This window comes from Camarhynchus parvulus, chromosome Z (genome assembly GCF_901933205.1).
Source record: "Camarhynchus parvulus chromosome Z, STF_HiC, whole genome shotgun sequence".
Taxonomy (NCBI): Eukaryota; Metazoa; Chordata; class Aves; order Passeriformes; family Thraupidae; genus Camarhynchus; species Camarhynchus parvulus.
Genome location: NC_044601.1, coordinates 36,773,292 through 36,798,095, shown reverse-complemented (window position 1 = coordinate 36,798,095; position 24,804 = coordinate 36,773,292). Strand labels below are relative to the sequence as shown.

Sequence of the window (24,804 nt, the reverse complement as noted above, 5' to 3'; positions counted from 1 at the left end):
TCTGCTATGTGCTATCACCACCCACTCTCCTTCATTAGAGTCAATAATCAGCAAAACCTCCCCACCCCCAGCCTTTATTCATCTGCATGTTTTGGGGTGGAAGATGCAATAGTTGTTGTTTTGACAGGTGTAGAGAAGACAAGTGAATTCTCAGTGTGCTGAGGAAGCACAGGATGTGCTGCCTGAAATGTTTCCAGTCCGGTCCCCTTTGACAATGCCTGTGAGCAGCTGTCCATCCGCAGTCTCGTATCTCTTCTGCACATGCACTAACTGCTGGTGTCAGCTCTACAGCACTGCTCTCTGTCTCTTGGGAGAGATGGAAACAAGCACCTGCACTCGCTCTGCATTGCTAGAACAATATCAGATTTGAAGTACAACCCTGATTTTCTTAGGTAAAGTGCTGTTGCATTAATTCAGCATGTCACCTTTCCTTTGCACCACAGCAACTTCAAAATTAACACCTCCACAGCAGACAAACAGGCCAAGAAGAGCTTGCAGAACACACTCCAAAGTCTGAACACTGGAACACAATGTAATCTAATTTTAACAGGCTTGTACCAGGAAAGGAAAAATCTTGGCTTCCATGTAATTATTCTGAAACAATGTACAATTTCCACTCTCATGCTCGGTATCTAGCCAGGCATTTGAACTGTCTGGATATTTCTCCAAGGCTGGATTCACACATGCCTTTTCTTTAGCACTAAATCCTGCTAAGTCAAATGGTTAAGTTAAACAATTAATTCCTGTTAAATACTGACCTTGTTTAAATTATCCTGGTTCCATTACTTTACAGAACTGAACCAGTTTATCATACTGATTAACAGCAGCTGAAGAACTAGCCCTGGATAACTTTCTGACGTTTAATATTACGGAATAGTTTTCACTTCATTTGGAGTAGACATTAGTGTTCTCTGCTGTCTCTTCATGTCCTCACTACTCATGAAAGACAGTGCAGCTGCAGATTTTCCAAGGCCATGGCAGAGACATGACCTTCCTCATTCCTCCTCCTCTGGTCCCAGTCCTTTTCCATTACCACTGCTTTTGCTCCAGAGCCAGGGGTCCTGTTTGTGCACCTGAGTCACCAACCCACCTATCTCCCTCACTTGTGTTCAAGGCAGTCTCTCCCCTTGAGTAATATTCACCAGGTTTTAAATAGTAATTTCTAGTATTTAATCTGAATTTACTCATATGTCTTTGTTATTCTTTCATGTATCATCACTAGATTTTTTTCTCATTGGCCAGATTGTAAAATATCTTTGCTTGTTTAAATACTAGTATCTAATGTTTAAAAAAATAGAGAGAGAGAGAGAAAGAAAAAGAAAAACGAGCTTTGAAAGTGCTTCACATAATATTATGCATTAGGTTTTTGCAACAGCCTGATAGCTGAAGGTCATGTCTGTATGACAGAACTCTTTCTCCTTGCCTGTCAGTTAAATTAGTTGCTAAATATGGTTTCAGGTACAAGACCCATCATTGTTAATGCATGTCTTTGTTAATTCAAGAATAAGATGTTCTGAATGCTTACTTCCCATTTAGTAATTCTTTGTGGATACAATGGTATCTATTTGAGCAATACGCATATAAATAATGTATAACTTTTGTAATGTGAATAGGAATGAATCATGATGCTACTGCTCTTATGAGAATACTAGAATGACATTCTGTATTTTAATGGTGGACCCATGCTGCTCCCTATGTCTTGAAGTCAGGGTGAGATTCTGGGTTTGAAAAGCAGTCCCTTTATTTAAGCACATAAGTTTGACTTTCACCCTTCATTCTACAGGATACTGCACACTGAGATGCTCACCCAGCAGAGTGATTACAAACTCTCCAACCTGTACTTACGTAAGCAGTGGTTTACTCCACCAGATTAAGAGCTGATACTGTTATGTCCAACATCTAGACCTCCAGATCTGCTTTGCTGAATCTCAGGTTCAGATTCCTGTAAGAAGTTTCCATACTAATAGGGAGCTGTGGCAATGACTAATAAATAATAAAATATATATTGTTTTTTGCAATATAGCACTACTCTCACTTTTCACACCTGTTCTGTTTGTAGCTGAGAAGCCTCTAGGGTATATGGAGAAGGAAAATCCTTCAGGGACTCAGGATGTAAAATCCTACTGGGACAGTTGAGTATGTATGTATATGGCTGCAGCTTTTCTTTTAAAAATTGTACAGAAAAAAGATAATCACTAAAATATACAACAGTAACCCATCCATCATAGTACCTGAGCTCCTTAAGTCATTTGTTCAGCTTTATTTGTGATACAATAATAAATCAGTTTAAGGGATGAAGTACAAAAGTATTTGAAGGCATGTGGGAAAGGATTCATTCAGCTGAGAAAAATGGTTTTAATACTCCTTTTAACACACTCTGAACCACACATCATGAGAAGTGCTCAGTACTGGTCCTCAACATTACACACACACCCTGTGTTAATTTGGAAATTATTATTTTATCCCAGAGTCCTTCCTCCACTATTTTTACTCCCAGCCGCACCAGCAAAGAGGTGCTATGAAGTAAACTGTCTGACTCTCTGATCTTCATCAGGCTTTTGTAACCATCCACAGCAAGGTTGGACATATCAAGGTTGTGTTACCTTGAACTAAACAATGCAACTAGGTAAAATAAAGTGGCGGGGGAGGGTCTGGGAAAACAAAGTTCAGCAGGCAGGGCTGAGCATCACAACCAGTACCATTTATACCAGGCAAACTTAAAGATCAAGCTCTGAAACTGGAATTTCATCAGGACAGACTTTTTCTATACCACAGGAAACTTACAAGTGACTTGATTAGAGTATTTGAACAATATACAGCATCTCTTAATCAGGTCTCCAAGATTATGTGTAATTTACATAAGAGAAGCCTCTGGTGGTTTTTTTTCCCCTCTTGCTTGATGAATCCCCAGTTTGCAGAAGTTTAGTTGTGCTTCTGTCTAGCTCTCTGTATGGCATATACACACAGAGAGAAGCACTTGGCACAGAGTGTGTTGTGGGCAATACCTGGGCAAAGGAATCTCACACAAAGGAAATTGAATACAAAATTCCAATTTCTCTCTTCAGAAATTAAGCACAATTGTTTCATTGTCTGCTGTACATGTATGCAAGATAGGCAGATGGAATGTATGGGCATGAGACATGCCAAAGATGATTACTTTAGCTTCCTAAAATCTAGATGACAATTCTATACAAGTTCTGTTTGTTGTAGATTCATGCTTAGAGTTGGTTTGTTTCCAGAAATGCCCAAATACACAGAGCAAAGGCTGCAAAACAGTCAGACACCTTTTTTTTTTTTTTCATATGCCGATGACTTCACACATAGGCATTTCACAAATAGCTGGAGAGTGCTACTTCTTTAACACAACACCTATAGCTTGTCAGAGTGCTGGGCAGCTGCTGCGTTCACCCCAGTTCATGATTTTCAAACTGCTGCCCTTGATTCTCCAGTATTTTGAGCAACCTGGATCATGTACTAATCCCATAAAAGAAGTCTCCCACATTTCTACCTTTAAATATCACCTGCTAAATCTGTTCTGGTTTAGGACTAGTCTTGCATTATCAGCTTTTCTCCAACAAAAATTGTGACAGGCACATGCAAGCACCAGTGTGAAGACTGAGGTTTTGATGAGTGCACAGATTTGAGATTCCTGTGGTAACTGTGCTTTCAAAACCAAAGAGATAGTAACACTTGCTGTAGTAACAAGGTATTTTTTATGGACTCCACAGCAGTATATCTGTCATGCCAGACCTACTGAGACAGGAAAAATCCAGGGCAGCTTTTAAAAGCATTAATGGCTTTAAATCCAGATTTTCGCAGTGCATCCTCAAAGGAAACACTACTGTGTAGGTGTCTTGTCTCACGGTATCTGACAAAGACAGTCTTAGAGTCTAACTGGAATAAGGAGTTAAGTGTTAGGATAACATCTTTTTTCAATCATCATCATTTATTTCCAGTCTTATACTGTGTACATCATGTAGATCCTACAGACATTCTTAATTTACAGTTTAGTCATGTTTAGCTAAAAAAGAAAAAATATTTTCAGCAGCTAAATATACTCCCATGGTTTGGGGATTAAACTCTATATCCAGCCTTCATTTTCCATGCCTTATCTGTAAAATGATCCATTAAACACTACTCAGCATTTATTGCTAAGGATAAGGTTATGACCGCCACATTACTGTACCATACCAAAGGAATTTGAACCCACGGGTGGCTTTGGCAGGCAACGAGCCAAGGCCACGTGTCAGCAAGCACATTTACCTTCTAACACCTGACATCAGCAGGAAAGTGGTGTGGGAAGTTTGGTGAGTTAGAACCCCAAAATAAACCACCACAGGCACTATCCCACCAATCTCTTCTACCCTCTACATGGGTTTCTTTAATACTGGTTCTCATGTATGGTGAATGCATGGAGTACCTGTTCAGAATCTACAAGTAAAATTGCTTTACACCTAACTGTTACAGAGGTGTAGGAAAGGATAATTAAAGGAACCAATGTTTGCAAAGTATTTGAGGAGCACTAAATGAGTCATTGTATAAATTTAAGTTCCTTTATTAAATGTTTTTTTTTTCTTTTGTACATATGTATACCTTGATTTCTTTGTTTCTATACTGACTGGAACTGTAGAGATTCCTTTAAAAAAGAAAAGTGAATAAATAGACATAAATACAGAACAGGAAATGCTACCTCATCCTGTCATCCATTACTTCATGAAACTTACTGATCAGTGCAAATAAGTTTTTGTTGTATCATATATTACTGGTAGGTCTGATGATCTTTTATATTTCAAAACTGAGTGGCAGGAAATCTAATGCCTATTGCATAAAAGCTGATGCAAAGCTCATGGTTTTATCACAGCAAATGTTATAAAATGTATTATTAAACATGCATATCACAATACTGAGATGCCAGTCAAGTTCAAGGTTTATAGTGCAATATACAGTACAAACAAGTCCTTCATGGTCCCTGTAAATTTCTTGAGGTAGCATGGGAATTACCCGTGTTTTGTTGAGTTCTTTCAAGTGCAGATTTAGAATATCCTTTGGCCTGACTGAAGAAAATTTATAAAAATTGTAGTTACATATTTGATCTATTTTGTTTTTGTAGAAAACCAGCTGTTTGAGCTCAGAATTAAAAAGTCAAATAACCAAAGGATTTAGTTATGCTACTTTAGAACATATATATTTTTGCCCCACAGAATATGTAAACCAATATGCAACAAAAATGTGTACTATTGAAAGTGATATATTAACTAAACATAGAAAATACACATCTACCTCACTGAAATTATGAATTAACACAACCTTTGTCAAAATGTTTTGACTTGGAGTAAACATTCTTTTCAGAAAGAAACAGTTCTGCCAAAAAAATAAAATCAAGCATTTGCAGATTATTTTCTATTAAAGAAACATACAATAACACAGAGGCCAAACCTACAAGTAAGAATTATTATAGTTCAAAGGAATGTAATTGCTATGTAGCCCTGATTTTGATTAGTGATTATTCTTGGGTCATTTGTCAAAAGCTTTCATGATCACAGTTCAGCTTCAGAGAAAATCATCTCTCCACCACAGATGTGAGTCTTCCTATTTTCATCAACGGCTTCCATTTTTCAGTAGATAAGAGCACGTGTTGGGGTATGTACATGGTACGGGTCCCTGATGAATAAACACATGAGTTGACAGGTGCTAGGTTAGCTGTAAGTCTCTTGGGAGATGAAAAAACCTTCTTCCCCCCCTTTTTTTTCCTGAGGAACTGACATAAATACCTAGAGAATACAAAAGGTGCTAATCATTCTGAGATGCTTCCAGAACAGTGAGGCTGATAATTTTCTATGAACTTTATTTCTACATGTCTTCCAAAATACAGCAATTAAATGAATTTTTTGCAATTTTAAACAACATCCAGTGTTTTGTTTTCTGATTAAAAGGCTAAGGAATTATTTTCCCACCTAGAAAAACTTATTCTGCACCACTTAGTTGAGTCTAGTTACTGCCCTAAAAGTACTGCCTTGTGAGGCTAGAGGTCCTACCTTGTCAGCAGCTTTAAGCTTTTGTGAATCAGTGTTTTCTGTCCGCTTTCTGAGTGATGCAAGACCTAACCACAAAATGCACTGGCACACTCGGAGCAACTTTTCTAGGAGAAGTGCTTTGGGTTTACTAAAACTAAGTGGCTCTGTGACACCGATTGTCACCTTTCAATTGTACTATCATCCCTGATGTTTATGATGGATAGAGAAGCTCAATTTTTGAGACCAGTAACTAGACTGCTTTGTGAGGAATTAAAATAGGGATGGAAAACCTATAAATCAGCAGAGGTTATCACACATAAGCCAGGAAATTGCTTCTGTAGTCATGCTGAAAACAAATGCTGATCTCAAAAATAAAACTACACACAGAAGAAGTAACATCCAGCCTAAGTAATTTATGTTCTCTGCCATAATTGGGATCTTACATTGTTAGGAGAGATATGTTACCTGGATGCCAGAAAATGATCTGACAGTGATATTGAAAAGATTTATCCTGAAACAATAAGCTTAATATGCCCCCTTGTCTGTTAATGTAGAAAAGGCTGGGTAGGTTCAGGAGCCGAGTGGCTAAAGAAGTGCTACAAACCACTTGACTTGCAGAAACAATGTAGCTTTCTTTTCACTTAACGCTGCTGGGAGATACACATATTTGCAAATTTGATTCTTTGTAATATTTACTGAAAAACAGAACACTTGCTTTTCAACATAACAAAACGTACGAGACACTTCAGGTAGTAATCTGGCGGGCACATTCCTTTGAAAACACATTTGTTGTTACTAATCTTGCTCCTGAGCCTCTTTCACACTGAAATAATCACTATCACTCCTGATTTACAATGGTGTTAGTAAGGAGTTAATCTTGCTTTATTATTTTTGTTATATTACAGTAAGTGAAAAAATCACACTGGCTTGAAATCATGGAACTATGAAATCATGGAGATTCTGCCACTAAGTTTATTAGGGCTGGATTTCATCCAATATGCTATTAAACCTGTAAGCATAAACCAAAATCACAGTCACTGAATTATATTTGACAGTAATTTAGAATTTTTTATTCCATTTACTACACGTACAATCCAATCATTCTCATGATCGTCGATGAGCATTTTGAAGGCACAGCAATGAGACTGGGTTCTCACCTGGACTAACTGTTCCCAGACTGCCAGGTGAGTCCCACCAGGAACTGGCAAGCCCTTTAAAAGTTGACTGCATCAGACAAAACCAGGTGAGTACTTCTCTGAAGAAACAGGAATGGTGCTTCTGTAGGCAAACCTCTTCTTTTGTACCTGCGTACACCATGGCAGGGATATGCCATTGTGGCTGACTTCAGTCACGTGGAGCGTGACTCTTCCTCATGCATACAACGTGATGACCTGTGCTGTTGCTGCTGCCACAAGAGGTTCAAACACAACCCTGCAGCCACTGAGGGGCCTGGACAATAGAATTCAGGCATCCCAGACCTATATGGATAGGTTGCAGTTGCAAGATTTCCACCTTCTAATAGAGTTATTTAATGAAAGGGGAAAGAGAAACATTTAAGCAATTAGTTTCTCTGTTGTTCCTTTGCATCTTGGTAATTATCTCAGTTATTGTGTGTTGATTCCAATGTGCACATGCTTTACTTGTGTCAATAGCAAAATTCCATTTCCTTCAGTTGAAGCAGGGCTGGTACATAAAGAGTAGTACTGAATTGCATGTTTCAGCATTGCTTGCAATGCAAAATACATACAAGAAATGTTACTCTTGTATGAGCTCAGGGCCCCCATAAAACATACCAAGTAAAGAAGTTAAAAACCCCTCAATCAAACAAGGTTGGAGTGTTCAAAATTCCATGGGCTGGCTACACTGGTTGTCCTTATTTTCAGCAAAGGAACAATCTCCAAAACCAAAATGAACTTTTGAACCTGTACCCTGTGTTTGTTAAAAGCCTAGAGCTGTGTTGAAAATCTGACAACATAAACTGTGCGAGTCATGACTTTGAAAATCTAAACATGTAGAAGATGGGCTGAAGAAAAGGCAGAGCATCCGTACTCCTGCATCTTCAACTATAAATGAAAGAGGGGTGCATAGTTCTTGATCTAAACTCTTTGCGTGTGGTGTTGTGTAACTTCACATCCAGCAATCCAACCAAATACCCTCCCTTCAATTTACAGATAACTTCAGTGGAGGTGAAAAACATTTCTGACACTTCCACGAGGTCATGCTGTAACTCACTCAGAAAATATGAGGGATTCTGTACTTGTTGACCTGTATCTGAAGGTTAGGCTCTCTCAAGAGATAAATCAAGTAGGTGTGAAATCATATGAGTGCATTGAACTTCCTGTTACCTTTGATGAGCAATTCTCTCTCTGAACACCTCCGAAGTTCAGATGGAACTTAAAAGTTGCTCCGTTATGTGACGTCATGTACTTTTCAAGGCTGAACAAAATGGATGGGAGGAAAATAGAGCTACTAGGAAAAACACTTGTCTCCAGAATGTAATCAGTACTCAAATTGGCATGGGACCAATACACTGTAGAAAATGTGAAGTGCTGGGAAATCTGAGCCAGAAAAGTGACAGAAGCACCTAAGATGACACGAAAACGCCAAATATAAGGTGCAACACCGTGTAGAGGGAGTAGACTGTATCTTGTATTTTGAAAAACGGTGATTATTGTGTCCTGGCGAGAGAATACCTGCAAACAGCACGTAAGCATTTGCTTTGTGAGGTACCCGAGAGCGCTGCCAGTGGCTGAGGCTCCCTTCTCCGGGCGGGCCGGGACCATTCGGTGTGCCCGGCGTGAGCACGTGTGCCAGACAGACTACAGCCACCCTCCTGAGCTCGCCGCTGCTGGCGCGGACCGGGGGCTCCGGACGGGGCGGGCGCTGGGGTGGGAACTCTTTTTTGGTGGAGGAGGGTGCCAGCAGCGGCTGGGCGGAGGGCAGCAGCCGCCGGTCTCTAGGGGCTCACCCTGCCCGGGGCGCGGGCTGCGGGAGGGCGCGGCCGGCGGCGCGCACACAATGGCCGTGCCGGGAGCCGCCCGCAGAGCCGCGCTGGGCGGATCCCGCCGCCGCGGGCTGGCCGTGCCGGGCCGTGCCGTGCCGAGAGGGGCGGGGCGGGGTGGGCGCACCTGGCCGAGGCGACGGGAGGCGGCGGCGGGGCAGGGGCGGGAGGCCGCGGAGAGGGGCGGAGGGTGGTGCGGCGGGCGCGCCGCTCCTCATTGGCCGCGCGGCCACACCGCGAGTGTCTGCGCGCCCGCCGGGAGCGGCCGCGGCGCTGTCGCCGCTTCCCAGGGCGCGGAGCGGCGGGAGGTCGAGCGGGTAAGCGGATTGCGCCGCGGGAGGACCGGTGCCGTTCCCCCGGCCCGGCGGCTCGCCCGGGGTCAGGTTGCCGAGGTGCCCAGGGGGGACTCCTGCCGCAGGCCCGGCGGCACGTCCCGGTTGACAGGGCAACGGAGCCACTGAGGAATGCGGCGGGCGGGCCGCCGGGCTCCGGTGGCCGCCACGGCAGCTGGGCGGCTGCCGCTGCCGGGGAAGGGGCGGGGGCGCGGAGCGCCGCTTTCTTCTCCCGGTGCTCGGGCAGGGACAGGGGAGGCGCTCTTCGGCCCGCGGGTGCCGCTTCCCTCGCGGGTGAGGGGGACGGGGAGAGCCCCCGGCGCCGGGAGGGACCGCGGGCAGGGGCGTTCACCTCCGCGCTCCTCCGCAGGGCGCGCAGCCGAGCGCGGGGCGGCTCCGGGGCGCTGGTGATGAGGGCGCCGAGCAGGGGCTGAAGCCGGCGGCGGGCGGCGACCATGACGGTGTTCCGGCAGGAGAACCTGGAGGAGCACTACGAGACGGGCGAGGACCTTGGCAGGTGGGTGCGGGCGGATGGAGCCATGGCTTCGGAGCGCGGCGGGGCAAGGGGCGAGGGCAGGCTCACAGACGCGTTGCCTTTCCGCCGTGTCTGAGGTGCCCAAAGAGAGAAAGGGATTTGGATTTGAAGTTACCGCGCCTTTGCCTCTTTAACACGGGTCTGATGAGATTTTTGGACAGGGACAGTTCCTAGATGGTTCTGCTCAGCCCGACGCCCTCCCGGGCGCTGTAGTGGGCTAGCAGGGACGAACCTGCTGTCGGCGGCGCAGCTGTGGCTGTGCGAGGCTGGCTGCTGTTCGCCGGGCGGGGAACTGGAAACGGGCTGGGCTTGAAGGAGGGAAGTTTGCATTGTTCATAGTGCGAAGGACTACGTTTGTATGGCGTGTTGGATTTTGCTTTGACAACGTGATTAAAGGAGTGAGAGAAGCTCTGTATTCCATCTGTATCTGTGGTGAAGATGACTGTCTGGGAATCGCTGCTGGAGCTGGAAGTCAAATTAAGGGATGTGAGCAGAGCGCTGCAGATGCAGAGCTGCCTACTTGAACCTTGATTCTTGAATGCTGTGTAATTGTGAGCCCCTCCGAGCCCACAATATTAGTCATGCCTTGTTTTTTCAGTGCTTTCCATGTTTTAAGATAGTTTAAAACACTGAATTGTGTTACATGAGAGCCTTTTTCACGTTCTTTCCCCCTTCTTTAAGGAGGAACCCAATGGCATTCTAGCAAACTAGTATGGCAGAATCCTTTCCTAGTGTTCATCCTGGTGATTTCAAAGCAGAGGATCAGTGTTCAGTTAGCACAGGGCATTCAGTATACGTGCAGCAGATGCCCCCATATCGGCCTCTGTGTACCTTTCCAGTGAAGTGTCCAGTCATAGCAAATGTTGTGAACAAGTTACTTGAATAGGCAGGAACTTAAAAATATTTCATGATTTCTTAAAAATAAATAAAAATAAGAATAAACTAAAACAAAAACCCCAAACAACAACAACAAAAAAACCAACCAACAAACTAAAAAAAAACCTGAAACCCCACCCAAACAACAACTAACCAACCAAGAACCCCCCCCACATTATAAGAAAGTTAATTGCACTGTATTTCTAGTAAACTTCATCCCATTTATATGCAAGTTTGTTGGTGTGACTTTGACAATAAATATGTACTTTTATTTCCACATAGTGTTCTGGTTTGGCATTTCATACATCTAGATTAACATTCTAGGACTGTGTTAGACTGTGAAGTAAAATTGACTTGCTGGATAACCTCATAGGAGAATAAGTTTGGATTTTGTGATCTAAACAATTATTTTGGTTCCTAAGATTGCTCTATTTGATTTCTGGTTTTTGTTTTTTTTTTCAACGAGGATACACAGTATTCCAAAACTCAGGTTTAGGTTTCTGGATTCTTAAAAATAAAACAATTATTGTGCTTCCAGCACCAATAAATTATTGACTTCATGGAAGACAATAAAGACACACATACATTGTGGGGTTTTTAAGATTCTTCAGAGAGAAGGCCATGTCAATATTCAAATTTAGAAGGTGCTAAGGTTTATGTAATTTCTCCTATTTTTTTTTAAAGAGGAAGTATCGATGCAGTGTTTGGTCTCTGATGCATATTTATGAAATAGAACAATTGCCCTTAGGCCAATTACATAAGAAGTGTTTAAATACAAGCAGGTTTTTTTTTTCAAATAAATGTTCTTTGGAAGTCACAAGTCACAAGGTCCAGAGCACCGCAGTAGAGAGCAGGCATTTCGTTTTTACACTATGGGAAGTGCAAACATTGAAAACATTAGGTAGTAAAAGAACAACCAAAAAAACCAGAACAAATGGAGGGTTTCAAACTGGCAGAGTGTTAGGTAATGGCATTCAGTTTAAAAATTGTATATTCATTTTATCATTTACAACAGGTTATTACAACACTGGGGGTTTTATCCATCCTAATGCTATAGAAGCTTAGCATGCATTCTAAACCTATAATATTTTATGAATTTTAAAGAATGTTAAAATCTACTCTAGTTTTCACTCATAAAAGAGTAAAGAAATCTAAGAACCTCATCAATTTTATCTACATATGTGAGAAAATACCAGTGGATGGTAAAACATTGTGAAATGTTTGGCAGGGTTTTATTTTAAAAATGGAATATAGCTATTTAAAAGGGCCAAAGCTTTCACTTCAGTATCATTTTAAGAAATCAGGATTATTCCAGTGTGAATTGTTGTCATAAAACCATGAGAGTAAACAAACCTCAGGATATTGTTGTATGGTTTATTTCAGTGGTGTTTCAAACTTCTTTTTGAACTTAAATTTCTAGGGTTGCACAAACTACTTTTTTTGTAAATCTGTCACTTTCCATTCCGCATTTACCCCCTGGCAGATTTCTGACTGTTAGGTTTGCATATAAATGCAGTTATCCTGAGGCTCAAAACTCAAAAAACAGCGAATATTAGAAACACCTTTGACTTCAAAATTTCTTGTATTCCTTTGGGAACCCAAATTGTAAATTAATACTTCAACTAAGCAGTGATGAAATGTCCCATTTTGCAAAATCAACTGATTTTCCCCCTTCTCTTGGAAGAATGCTTTTATTTCCTCTTACTTAGCTGCAGGCATGAAGCAGAAAAGGTGAATAAATTAACAGGTGAGTTTTTATTGACAGGCTTGTGTTTCAATGAAAATATCCCTAAGTTCCTAGGCCAACCTGCCTTTTCAGAGAGCTCAGTGAATTTTAGTTTTAATAATCTACATTGTTTTCCCTTGTAAATTATTCAAGTCTTTGTTACATTGTAATACTTCTGACAGTAACTAGAATAAAAAATCATTTAAATAAGAAAGGTGTCTTGAAGAAAGCAAATGGGCTGTGTAAATTAAATTTTTGATAGAAAGTAATAAAAGAGGTTTAAGTATTGCTTAGCATAAGACTTAGCATTATTGGAAATAAGAAGAAGGGATGATGGTGTGCCTTGGCTAAAAAAAATTGTGTTCTCTAGTTTTCTGGTATTTTACTGTGCTTTTGCAGAAAAAGTAATAAACAGTCATAGTCCTGGTACCAAAAAAGTCTTGAGTTTTCTTCTGATCTTTAGTTTGTTTTCACTTATGCCTGGGGAGAATAAGAAAAAAGAAATTTGCAATTGTGAATACTGGTAGAATCAACCTTATTTATTTTTCTTGCCCATACCTGACTTCTCCTGACAAGTTCATGGCTGTTAAGGTTGATTTATCTTAAACTTTTGTACCAATGCAGTCTTGGGAGACTTATGGATCTAATGCTATCTTTGGAACATATAAGAAGATTGCTCTTGATTAGCATATGGTGTGTTGCATACACTTTTTTTTTGTTTTCCATCTTTCTTACAAATATGAAATTACAGGTGATACTTGTTCACATACAGGCTACCTGCAGACGTGTTAAGTAATCATCTAACCATGAAGTTTCAAGGGGTGCTAAACATTATCAAGGAAGAGCAACAAATTTTCTAAAAGCAATTTTGTCATTTTAATTCTACCTGCAGTTGCAGGTGGTGTGACTGTGCATTTTAAATACCCTGCCTCAGTGCTTTTACTTCAGTCTTCCCAAAAGTCAGGAATTCAAGTTCAGCAGTATTAAAAACCTCACTATGGTGAGCAAGCAAGTAAAGACCTTCAAAGTACACTGAACCTTTCAAGGTACGTTTTCTACCTTCCATGACTGGCCTTGCTTGGGAATTCATACAGTATTGTGAGAAATGTGGTGTTGTTTGAATAATTTTAGGGCGAGCTATCCAAAGCTGTGTTATAAATACATGCTGTGTTTGTCTGTGTGAGTTCCTGATCATATAGACAGCTCCTTCTTCCTTCACCCCCAACACCCACGTGTGGTATTTTTGGTTGTTTTACTTTCCTTCAAGCTTTCATGTGCTTTCTAAAAGAGATGCAGAGTGTTAGGGTAAAGTTTTGGAATTGAAGAATGGTATTTGCATTGCACTGTGGTTCACAATTTTTAGATTCTTGTTGATTCAGAAAGCAGGAAGAGGTATCTAATAGTTTTGAATGTCAGGCTTGTTTGGACCTGTTGGACTCACTAGGGAAACACTTGTAACTTGTCAGAGGAAAGCTACACTACGCCAGTTTTGGAGACTGCTCTGACTCTGCTTGGTAACTCACTAGTCAGAGATGCTAAGAGTAAAAAGCAGCAATCTAACCCGGCTGCCTAATATACCTAATGGCTTTATCAGTCATGAGAGAAAAATGCCTAGAATAACATGCTGAAGATGTTGATAAGAGAGAACAGAGAGCTGTGCAAATATGTATTTACATTCTTTTAGATGTTCCTCTACCTTTCAGAGTTCAGTGAAAAAAGATTATTTTTTTATTTTTCCAGGAAAATTATTTCCATTGTAAACAGGGAGTATGTAGCCTGAATATACCAATATATATGTATATATATATTATATATATGGGCATGAATGTATTTGGTTTTGATTATTCAGATACTGGGTTTTGGTAGCACTGCTTTTTACAACTGCAGAGGCTACCTATCATCTATCCAAACACTGCAACTACCCTACACTTCTGTATTGGGATGAAAGTAAAAGTGCTGAAAAAAACCCCAAACAAACGAACCTGAATGGCAACTAGATTTCAACCTTCATGGCACTTTTCAGGCTTGACAATCTAAGTTAATCTTGCTAACTAGCCCATGTATTAAAATTGCCAGGCTCTGTTGTGAGATTTATAGGATGTGAAACATAGTGTGAATATCACAGAGGGGATACTTCCTTTCAAAACTGTCACATTTTAAACCCATGACAGCCATCTTTAATAATCTCACAGTGTAACATTTTTTCCTATGTATCAGAAAGTCATATGGGGGAGGGGAAGGAGAAGTGTGAAAGACAGCTTCATAAGGCTAAAACTAGTGCCTGTGAGCTACAAACTTTTCAACTGTGGTACACTGAAATTTCCAGTTTCTGTTTCCTTGTGTTTTCTTGATATAAGAAAGAAACTAACTTTGCTCCATTATAAGGCATGTGTTAACCTTCCTTTTCATGCAGCAGTAAAATGGTTAAACTGCAGAAGCAGAAGGTACAAACCCCTGCGGTCCCATTTCCTGTTTTTTGTACAGGCATGGTGATACTGCAAGTGTATAATTCACTGGTTTTACAACTACTTTATTCACATTTTAGTAGTACATGATAATTAATTAAATTGAGTAGATTATAGGAGCTTTTCAGGGAAAAGGATCTAAGAAGGAACTCAAAATTTGATGACAAAGTCCCTGACCAGGAAACTTGGTTGACTGGTGTCTTTGTGTGCCCTTTTGTTTTTGTTTGAAGAATTGAACATTGTGTAATTGAAATTACATCAAATAACCCTTTTTGTGCTGTTTGTGAGCCATGGCCATGTTTTATCATTCAACTCTTGGAGGAGAAGTTGGTTGTTCCATGCTTGTCTTTAACTCCTGGCTTTGATGGTTGCATGGATACTGAAAAGGAAAGTTTCTTACCTGGAAAGCATAGTTGCAAAAATTATGCATCTCAAGTCACTTTGCCTCCCAGACATGCCTCAAAATGTTTCCTTTTCAGAAATGCACAATAACCTGCAGGCTGCTGGATTGCACAGGCTGCAAGAGCTGTCACCATACAGAGCCACTGGTGACAATTGCTGCCATATAAAATGTGCTGAGAGGTTTGCTTCATGAAAAGCACAAGAAGTGCTGATGCTTCTTTGGGTATAACTTGGTCCCGCTTACTTTATTTCTTTCTCTTGGGAAGAATAATGTCTGCTTTGTATTTCTTTTAAAATACAGTGTAATAAAAACTAGAGCTTGCTGATTATTCTGTGCTTTCAGTTTAAATGCACAAATCTTTGTAAATCTAAACTCATCAGGAAGAAGATAAAAATGCTTGCCTGATTTTTCTTCTAGCCAGACTCAGTGAGGCATGACCAGTACCAGAGCAGGCATGTTAGGGGTGTGCTGAAACTCCAATTTATCCTTCTAGCTTTCCAGATTAGTCCTTTTGTGTTGTGGGGCTTTTTAGGTGTTTGGTTTTTTTGCTCACCATTTTCTCTCTTTATAGATGTTGAGTATGTCATTTGCTCTGCTGGAATTATGCGTACTGAACAGAAGTTGGCCCCTTTCACCTAGGAAGAGGAGGCTGACACCGCTGTTTCATGAGAGCTTTGTTCAAAGCTCAGGCTGCATGCAGTGTTGGTGGTTGAAAGGATCAGTATCTGTTTCCTCTGCTGTGTTTCTCTGTAGGCTGTTTTGTTTCAGGATTGGTGTTTTTTTTTTTTTTTATTGGTTTGGTTTTTTTAGTGCTGCTGTCAAAGGGGAAAAATACCTACCTTATATATAATTTATGGCAGGTGTACACTCTCAGATCAGCTGAAAGCACTGTGAAATCTCAGCATGCACGGAGTTGTGATTGCTTCCATAAATCTACTTTGAGTTAAATTTGCAGGAGGGACGGAGATAAAGAGTCACTTTACCACAAAGACAGAAGAGCATAAACAGACAACAAGGAAGTATAAGCTGGAAATTAGGAGAACTATGGGAGGTGCAATAGTAATTGAAGTAATCTTCACAAATGGTTGTTGAGTTAGTCAGACATATTCAAATCTGTACCAGTTTTTGGAGGAGATTGTGTGTTTTAATTGTGTGTTTCTCGTGAGACCCTGGCTTAATGTCCAGTTGTCTTTCTGTTTTTAACTGGCTTGGTTAGAAAACCTGTGCACCTTGTTGATACAATTTTATATTCTGAAGAAATGATGCCAGTTAAAGCAGTGGCTCAGCACCTTGTGTCCTGGATGGTAGTGGCTTGGAAGGAGCTCTGTCTCAAATAAAACTGTTTCTCAAACTGTTTTATCCCCCTTGCATGAAGATAGGTGACACAAAGGAGGGTTATCCACTAAACCTGAGCAGCATTCATTGACTTGCCATGCAGTATAATAGGTCATATTTAACTATGATGAGGAAGTGGCTGAGATGGGTGAAGCTGAGAAAAGTATAGACAAAGCCTAAAGATCTTCAAGCCTTTACTGTTTTGTTGTTTGTCTATCTTATGCAGTCAATTTTGGCATAATGTGAATCAAAGGCCAGTGTCAAGGAGTCTAATACAGGTGATGTTGCTAAACTCTGAAATCTTGTCTAGGAGGTGATACAGGAAGAGTGGAGCCTGCACATTGGTCAGTTGTTGGGTGACATTTCTGTTGGTTTTGGTACAGTTACGGAACAGACTAATGACAGAGATGAATTGTAGGGGTAGGAATCTCTCTATATCCTTGTAAACCTTGGTATGTCCTCCTTCACATGTTACTTGCAGGTCTTGTCGCTCCATTTGAAAGGGATGGCTGCTGTCCTCTTCTAAAGTGAATAAGAGATGCTAAGCTAAGGTGGTGAGGCTGTGAGATTAAGCTGCTTGAAAAAGAAGATTTAAGACTTCAATACATTTAGCCTTGTACCGCCATGCTTGGAGTGGTATGATATTATTAATAGACTGCAAAAATTAAAATGGTTGGTGAAACAAACTTTAGGAACTATATCTACATTTGCCATTTTCACAGCTGGTTCTGCCGGCTGGAATTGAAAGACTTCCTGCCTCAAGGAAAATGACCTTATGAGACCTGTTGAAATGAGACCAGTATGAACAGGGAATCTAAATTGTATAAAGATAGAGCTTGCAAAATTATAAGAAAGAATTGCATGATACTGGAAAAGGAGAAAGCTGGTAAGGATACAAATGATATTTTGGATCAGTTTAAACACTGTCTTTCAAAGTTTCCAGGCATATTATAGTCCTTGAGGATGTTGTCCTGTTTTATTAAAAGTGTGGCATTGGCATGCTGGGGTTTTGTGGGTTTTTTTTGGTTGCGGCACAGTTGATGTTGGAGGGAATATTTTGTAATAGGCACTTTTCCCTCAGTCCCAGAACAACTTACGTGGTTTACAGCAGTGCTGTAAGACACTACAGTGAGTTATACACATGCTGGCCTGCAGCCTTACTCCCTTGGTTTCAGAAGTTTAATTTCCTTCCCCTTATTCCTTCCTGTTTGTGCAAGCTTATGTGCCAATCCATTTCTGCTTCCAGAGGCAGTGGTGCTGAGGAGGAAGCATTGCTGCGTGGCTGACCATGAGGGTGCCTTGACCACCAGCAGCAGGGACCCTGGTGTGCCACTCTACTAGAGTGGCGTGCCACTCTTCTACAGCAATTCTCCCCCAGTGCCATCTGCCTGCAGGTGCAAGTCTCTGTTTGTTGTGAAGCTCAGATGGTCCTGCATGTGTTTAACAGAAAGAACAACTGGGTGGTCATGAGCTTATGGGGATCTGTAAGCTTTATCCAAAGCTAGAGATTTCAATTTGTGTGAATTATAACTGTTTACATACTGATTGAAATTACAGTTTGAGATTCTTTTTTTTTTAATTATACTGAGGAGTGAGGTTTTTGAAAGGATAAAAATTACTTGGGGCAATAGCATTTGTCTGTGCACTTCTTGCCTAAACAGGAGGTAACTGAACCAATGTACTGGAAATATTTTATTTCCACTATGTATTTATTTGTGAGCTATTAATGGTATGCTTCTAAGTTTACATGAGTTACTTGGAGTCCTGCTGTCTGCATCGTTTGTAAATTGGCTTCTGGACTCTTGTACATTTCCTCAATCTTCTCTCAAGGGCCAGTGGTTGTTTTACCTTTGAGATACTGGCTAGGTGTGCCTGTAGAAGTATGCACTTAGAGTGCCTGCTTTCATACCATGGGAACTGATAGCAGAGGGACATTTTCCCCAGACCACAGTCTGTTGGACTAGTGCTCTGAAGTTGTTAGCACTTATGGGACAGAGAAAGGCTGTTCATTTTCTGGAAACTGGTGACTTTTAACTGTCTTGTGCTTATAGAAAAGTGGTGTCAAGACTCATCTCTTCTCTCCTATTCTTTCTGTTTGCTGAAGTTTTTAGAGAAGAGAATTGAACTTCACTGCTGATATGGTATTTCGTAATCCTGTATTGCTAAAGGAGGCTAAGAAAGCTAATGCATAAAGCTTCAAATCATGTCTATCCTTTGTGGTAGCTGTTATTTGGCACTGTGCTTACTTTGCCTAGCTTTGTAATAGCTAGGCAAAAAGGTATAATTAAGTGCAGCTAAATTTTGTACTAACTGATAATGTTTTATTCTGACATTGTTTACAATTAAGTTATTCTGCCACGTTAAATCATTATGTCAGGTTTAGTGGGTGACAAGGTGTGGGGTTTCCCCCCTTTTGTTGGTTTTGTTCAGCCTGGTTTTTGGTAGTGGAGGAGCCACGGAAGTGGCTGCTGTGAGAAGCTGCTAGAAGTTTCCCACCACGTCCAGCAGAGCCCATCCCTGATAGCTCTGAATATGAACATGCTGCTGGCCAAAACTGAGCAAATTAAAGATCTGTGATGACATATTTAAGAAGAAAATGAGACCAAAGTGGGGCACAGGTTTGGGTTTTTTTTCTCTAGCCAGAGGAGGAAGAGGTCAGAACATGTGAGGCACCAAGGTCAGTGGAGAAGGAGGGGCAGGAGGTGCTCTAGGCACTGGAGCTGAGATTCCTCTGCAGGCCATGGTGAGACTATGGGGAAGCAGCTGTGCCCCTGCAGCCCCTGGGGATCCATTGGGGATGCAGAGATCCACCCACAGCCCATGGGGATCCATGGGGGATGCAGAGATCCACCCACAGCCCGTGGGGGAGGTGCCCAGGCCAGAGTGGTTGGATGCCTGGAGGAGGCTGTGATCCAGTGGGAGACCTGGTGGAGAGAGAGGGCCCTGCTTCCAGGCTGGAGCAGCCTGTCCTTGGAGGACTGCACCTCATGGAAAGAGAGGCCCATGTCACAGCAGTTTTGGGAGGACTGCATGCCCATGGGAGGGACTCAGTTCCTGCAGTTTTGGGAGGACTGCTGCTCATGAGAGTGGACCCACGCTGGAGTAGTTTATGGAGAACTATCTCTTGTGGGAGGAAGCCCACAGTCTCACAGGGAAGGACCCTCCTCCCAGAGCAGCGGAAGAAAACCTTGGGTGATGATCTGACCAAAGCCCCCACACCCGGTCTCCCTGCGCTGTTGGTGGGAAGGAGGGGTTGGTTGGGGGAAGAAAAAGTGTTTTAAGGGCTTATTTTACTTCTCATTATCCTCCTCTGATTTTTTTGGTAATAAATTCTCTTTGTACCTCTAAATTGAGCCTGTTTTTCCCTTGGAGGGTTTTCTCATGGTTCTTATGTCAACTCATGAAGCCTTCGTTAATTTTTTCTCTCCTCTGCCCAGCTGTGGCAGGGGAGGGTGCCATTTGTAGGTGCCTGGTGTTTGGCCAGTGTCAAACCATAACATGGCTTTTGTCCACCAAGGAAAGTAATACTCCTGTGGATCTTACTTGGGTCCTACAACTTTGAGGCCAAGAACTCAACATTGAATAACTCCATCAACAAGACTGGGAGTTTATTATTGTATAAGGCAAAAAAAATTATATTAAAGTCTTGAATGGTAACAGATTTTATCTTTCAATACCTCTCTTCTTGCTGACTTGGACTCCTTTGTTGGGACACTTGGCTCCTGTTACCTTTAAGTAAGGTGATGCAGATGTAATCCTAGAGATGGATACTTCAAATTCTCTCCTTCAGCTTTCTCTTTCTTTTAGGGATTTAGTTTTGTTTGCTTTGGGTTTGTGTATGTGTTTTTGTTTTGTTGTGGTTTTTATTCCTTGCAAACACAGACTTCAAACATTTTGGTATGGGACTGTTGATTTTGTTGGTATATTATCTGTCTGGCAATATATTCTTATCTCCATGAGTGGGACCATCTGCATAGAATTGCCATTGATTCCCTGGTGAAGAAAAGCACGTCAGGGAATGGCTCAGTTCCTTATATCTCATCTCTTCTCATGGTTTTTTATTTGAAAGGGCCTTCTGATACTATTTACTTCACATTCTTGTCTGAAAGGAGGATATCGCTTTTCCTGGCTTTGCTGCCAGTTCTAACATTAGCTGAAGAACAAACCATTCCAGATTCTATCTTGAAAAGCTGGTCTACTTCTGCTGCCTCTTTTGTTCCTCTAGAAAGAAACCTTTACGTTACTGTTCCTCATAAGGGTGTGTTAGCTCCTGGTCAGTGCTGCTCTGCCTGCCTGCGAGCCCACCCAGGGTGGCTAAGCCAGTCTAGCGTCAGAGGATGGGATGGTCCTGTTCCTCACCCTCCTGTTCCTCACTGAGCAGCATTCTCCTGCCCTAGCACTGGCACCATCCTGAGCGCAGCCTGGAAGCGGGAGGGGATTACAGATTGAGCTCCCTGAATTGGGTCAGCACGGGCATGTCAGACAAGGATCAGTGCCAGCCAGCAGCACAGCATAGGAATGTAGGGCCCGTGGGATGGGGAAGCCTCTGTTTGTGACAGGTACTGGCTCAGCCTACTGCAGCATGCTGAAAAGCCTGCACCAATGTGCTGTGCCCCAGAGCTGTGCAGGTCCGGCCAGCCAAGGCCCTGTGCAAGAGCTGCTCTGAACTGGGGAGCAAAGCCTGACTGTGATTAACCCTGGACAATGCGACTGGTGACAGCACAGTCTGAGTATCTTTTCCTGTAGCAGCAGCCATAGGGTAGCCAGACAAGCCCTCCTTTGCACAGGGGTCAGAGAGGATAACTTGGAATTTTATTTATTTTTTTAAATGTTTGTTTTTTTTTTTTTTTATGTTCTAGATTCTGAAGTGTCTAAGCTCATCTATAAACATAAATAGCTGTGAATCTGTGAATAAAAGCTGAAGATCTGGGGAGCTGGCAATTACTTGGTTTTAATTAGTGGTTCATAAAACCATAATGTATATGGAAGTTACTAAGGCACTTAGTATGAGAGCATTGTGTTTGTGACACAAACTGCTTTGTTTGTAATGCCATGTCATCTTAAAAACTGCCTTTAAGTAATGGAAAAGCATTACTTTCATCACTGGCTTAAGTGAAGTGTTTATAGCTCAGTGAGTTTCTTACATATTTAGATAACATCAGGTTAATAACTGGAGAAGAAAATCCAGAATTTTTCTGCACAAAAAACTACTCCACCATCTTCTGTGGAATGTGAGGAGTTTGTTTTTCCTTATGCTCTAATACTGAAAGGTTAGTAATACACCTGTGTATTTTAGTGTTTCTTCATACCTGGTAGAAGTAGAAAGTAACCAATCTTTACATGCTTTCCCACCTTGAATTTGTATAATTTCTAGAGAAAGCTGAGTCATAACCTGCTTGAGGCTTTGCAGTCCATCCTCACTTCTGCTCTTAATGATTAGATTTCATCATTTGTCTAGCAAGTGTTTCAATGATCCATACTCTATGACTGTATTAAATGGGGTTTTTTCAATTATACTGAAAAAATAATTTTCTTACATTAGCATTGTTTAATGTATTTAACAGGTGCAGCTATGCTGTAAAGGTGATGAATTTCTGTGTTTTTATTTGTGGCCATTCAACATAGATACCTTCTGGAGTAAAAATCTCCATAGGAATGCTGCTTATAGGCACAGTGTTATTGCTCATAAAGGATGGTAGGTCATACACCATGAAATAGGGAATTTCTGAAAAGGTGAAAGGAAGAAAAGCTGTTCATTGTGATGAAAGAGGGGATCGCACAAGTGAGGTCTGATAAGAATTATCACTAGACTTTTCCTTTCCAAGCTGAAGGACAAACACTGATTCAGGCATGCTTCAAAACCCACTGCTGAAAAGAGAAGCACGTAACTCAAAACGCTAGTTATGAAATAGCAGCAAGAACAGTCTTTAGCATCACCAAAATCAAATGTTTGTTCTGCTCATATGTTCTAATATTCACACCAGTCTCCTGGTTTAAAATTTTCTGAGCTAGTGATAACTGAGCTTTTATGATCAGTTCCGAGTCAGACTTATGTCAGGTGTCTTTAAACATTTAGCTAGATTAACTTACGATTTAATGTTAATTGCTAACTTAGTTTACAAATTTCATGAAAAGCCCAAAAGAAGGAGAAAATGAAGTATTAAATAACAGTAAAAGCATTATGACTAAAGTACTCGCAAGGTATATAAAGTTCTGTATTTATATGGCAATACTTAGGCATTGGTTCTTAAAGCAGCTCTATGTGTACATGTACTTTTTAATACCATGAATGGCAGTTGCTTGAAAATCTCTGGCTTTCTTTACATTATTTTTTTTTTTTTTTTTTTTTTTTTTTGCATTTTCCGGTATGTTGTAGCTGTAGCAATTACTTCAACTGCTTACAAGTATGAGTACTCCACTTTCATAGTGTAAGATGATTTCTGAAAATGCTTTAGCAGATGTACACGTATTCAGACCAAACAGGTTTCTACAAACTCCGGCCCAGACATCATTAATAGGAAATGGGTGATATACAGCCGCCTTGGTAGTTTTACAGCCATACACATTCTTCCAGCTTGTACACTAAATACCATTACATTTTGACATGGACTTTATATCTGTGTTTTAAACTCCTTTGTCTATGAGTAGATTTTGATTTAAAGTATTTTCTCTAGTACTGTCGAGCTCTTCACATTCTGTAGTTCGATAATTACTTAAGTACTTTGTTAAGGCATTTGCGGCATAGGGGCATCTCACATTTTCACTTTTGTGTTCTTTTTACCATCCCCAAGTTTTACCCAGAATCCTACCTGTGTTTAGACTGAGTTCACTCTCATACTGGTTGTGTTCATTTTACATTTGTCACGTCACCGCATTCAGTGAATTATTATTGTTCCCACTGTAACTGCAAAGGAGCAGTTCCAAATTCCTCTAGAACAGGTCAGTACTTTTTGCCTTTTAGCAATGCACGTGTCAAAGGTTAGTGACTCAGAAGTGTCGCTTGGGAGAGAACCACAGAAGAACAAGATTCACTCAATCTAACATGACATTTCTTTTTGTGGAAGTGGGAGAGACAATGCTGCTGTGAAAGTGCAGTGCAGCCCCGCTTTTGTCTGTATATGAGAAAGCTAAGTGCTCTTGAGCTTTGCAGTATTGCTTAGTCTCATATTAAAAAGAAAAATAAAAAAAAAAAAAAGAACATATCACAGAGAAGACTGTATATACTAAGCCTCTGCTTCTCTAACTGTCTGTATAATGCCTCTGCATTTATGTCACATTGAACTATATTACATGAAACTCTAAAGTGAAATGTAATCCTATGGTGAAATGAATTCTCAGGAAGGAACCAAGAAAAAATGTTTATCTCCTGAGCAGTGAAAGGTTTTACTGCACCTGAAGTGTGGAAGTTGCAGCTGTTAGATACTATGCTTTTGCTTACAAAGGAGTAGCCAACAGCTGCTTTTTTTTTTTTAACCCTCCTTTCCCTCAATAATGTAATTGCTGTTCCTACTAGGCAGTAACTGGATTGGACAGCATAAAAATAGTGTCTGACCATTACTTAGTCTTTTGTATGAAGTTTCAGCAGTGTTGATAACTTGCATTTCTTGTCTTGTCTACTGGCACAGTGACAAGTATGCATGTTTGGTGTTACCCAGACTGTACAAGTGAGTGCTGGATAGACAATATGAAACTAGAGACAGAGCTGAATTGTTTATATACATACAGGAAGCAGGGAAAGTTTTGTCTCTGCCTGTCTAGTGTTTGCCTCTCACCCACCTATTCAACATGTTGTTTGTTCAAAGCACTAGAAGAAGCAGGAAAGAGAATTTAATTTTTGGCTACTTTCAGAAGAATAATTCTGTCAATTTCTTGCAGCCCTGTGTAAAGCTGTTAGTGTGTCTCTGTTTTGTATTTGCAGTAATCCATGGGTTTCCAGGAGAACAGAATCATCAAACCTTTAGTAATGCTTCCAGCTTTTTCAGTGTGCCTTTTCTTCTGAACATCTGCTGCCAACATAGACCCAGAGCACTTTACTCATTCAAATTTGCATTCCAAAACCCAAGTGTGAATATAAGAAAAAGAATCTGACATCAGAATTCCTGCTTATGCAAAAGAAT

General features: G+C 41.0%; 1 protein-coding gene across 2 annotated transcripts in view; it reads left to right on the top strand.

Moving 5' to 3' along the window:
* Nucleotides 1–9,214: 9,214 nt before the first annotated feature.
* Nucleotides 9,215–24,804, top strand: part of DAPK1 (death associated protein kinase 1) — an 85,720-nt gene continuing 70,130 nt past the window's right edge. The window contains exons 1-2 of one of the 2 annotated variants that reach the window (XM_030968015.1): nt 9,215–9,332; nt 9,718–9,864. In XM_030968015.1, coding sequence (XP_030823875.1) covers nt 9,803–9,864 — 62 coding nt within the window. In that variant the 5' untranslated portion in view covers nt 9,215–9,332; nt 9,718–9,802. Of the gene's footprint in view, nt 9,333–9,684; nt 9,865–24,804 lie in introns of those variants that run through there. The other variant, XM_030968016.1, reaches the window with a different exon arrangement.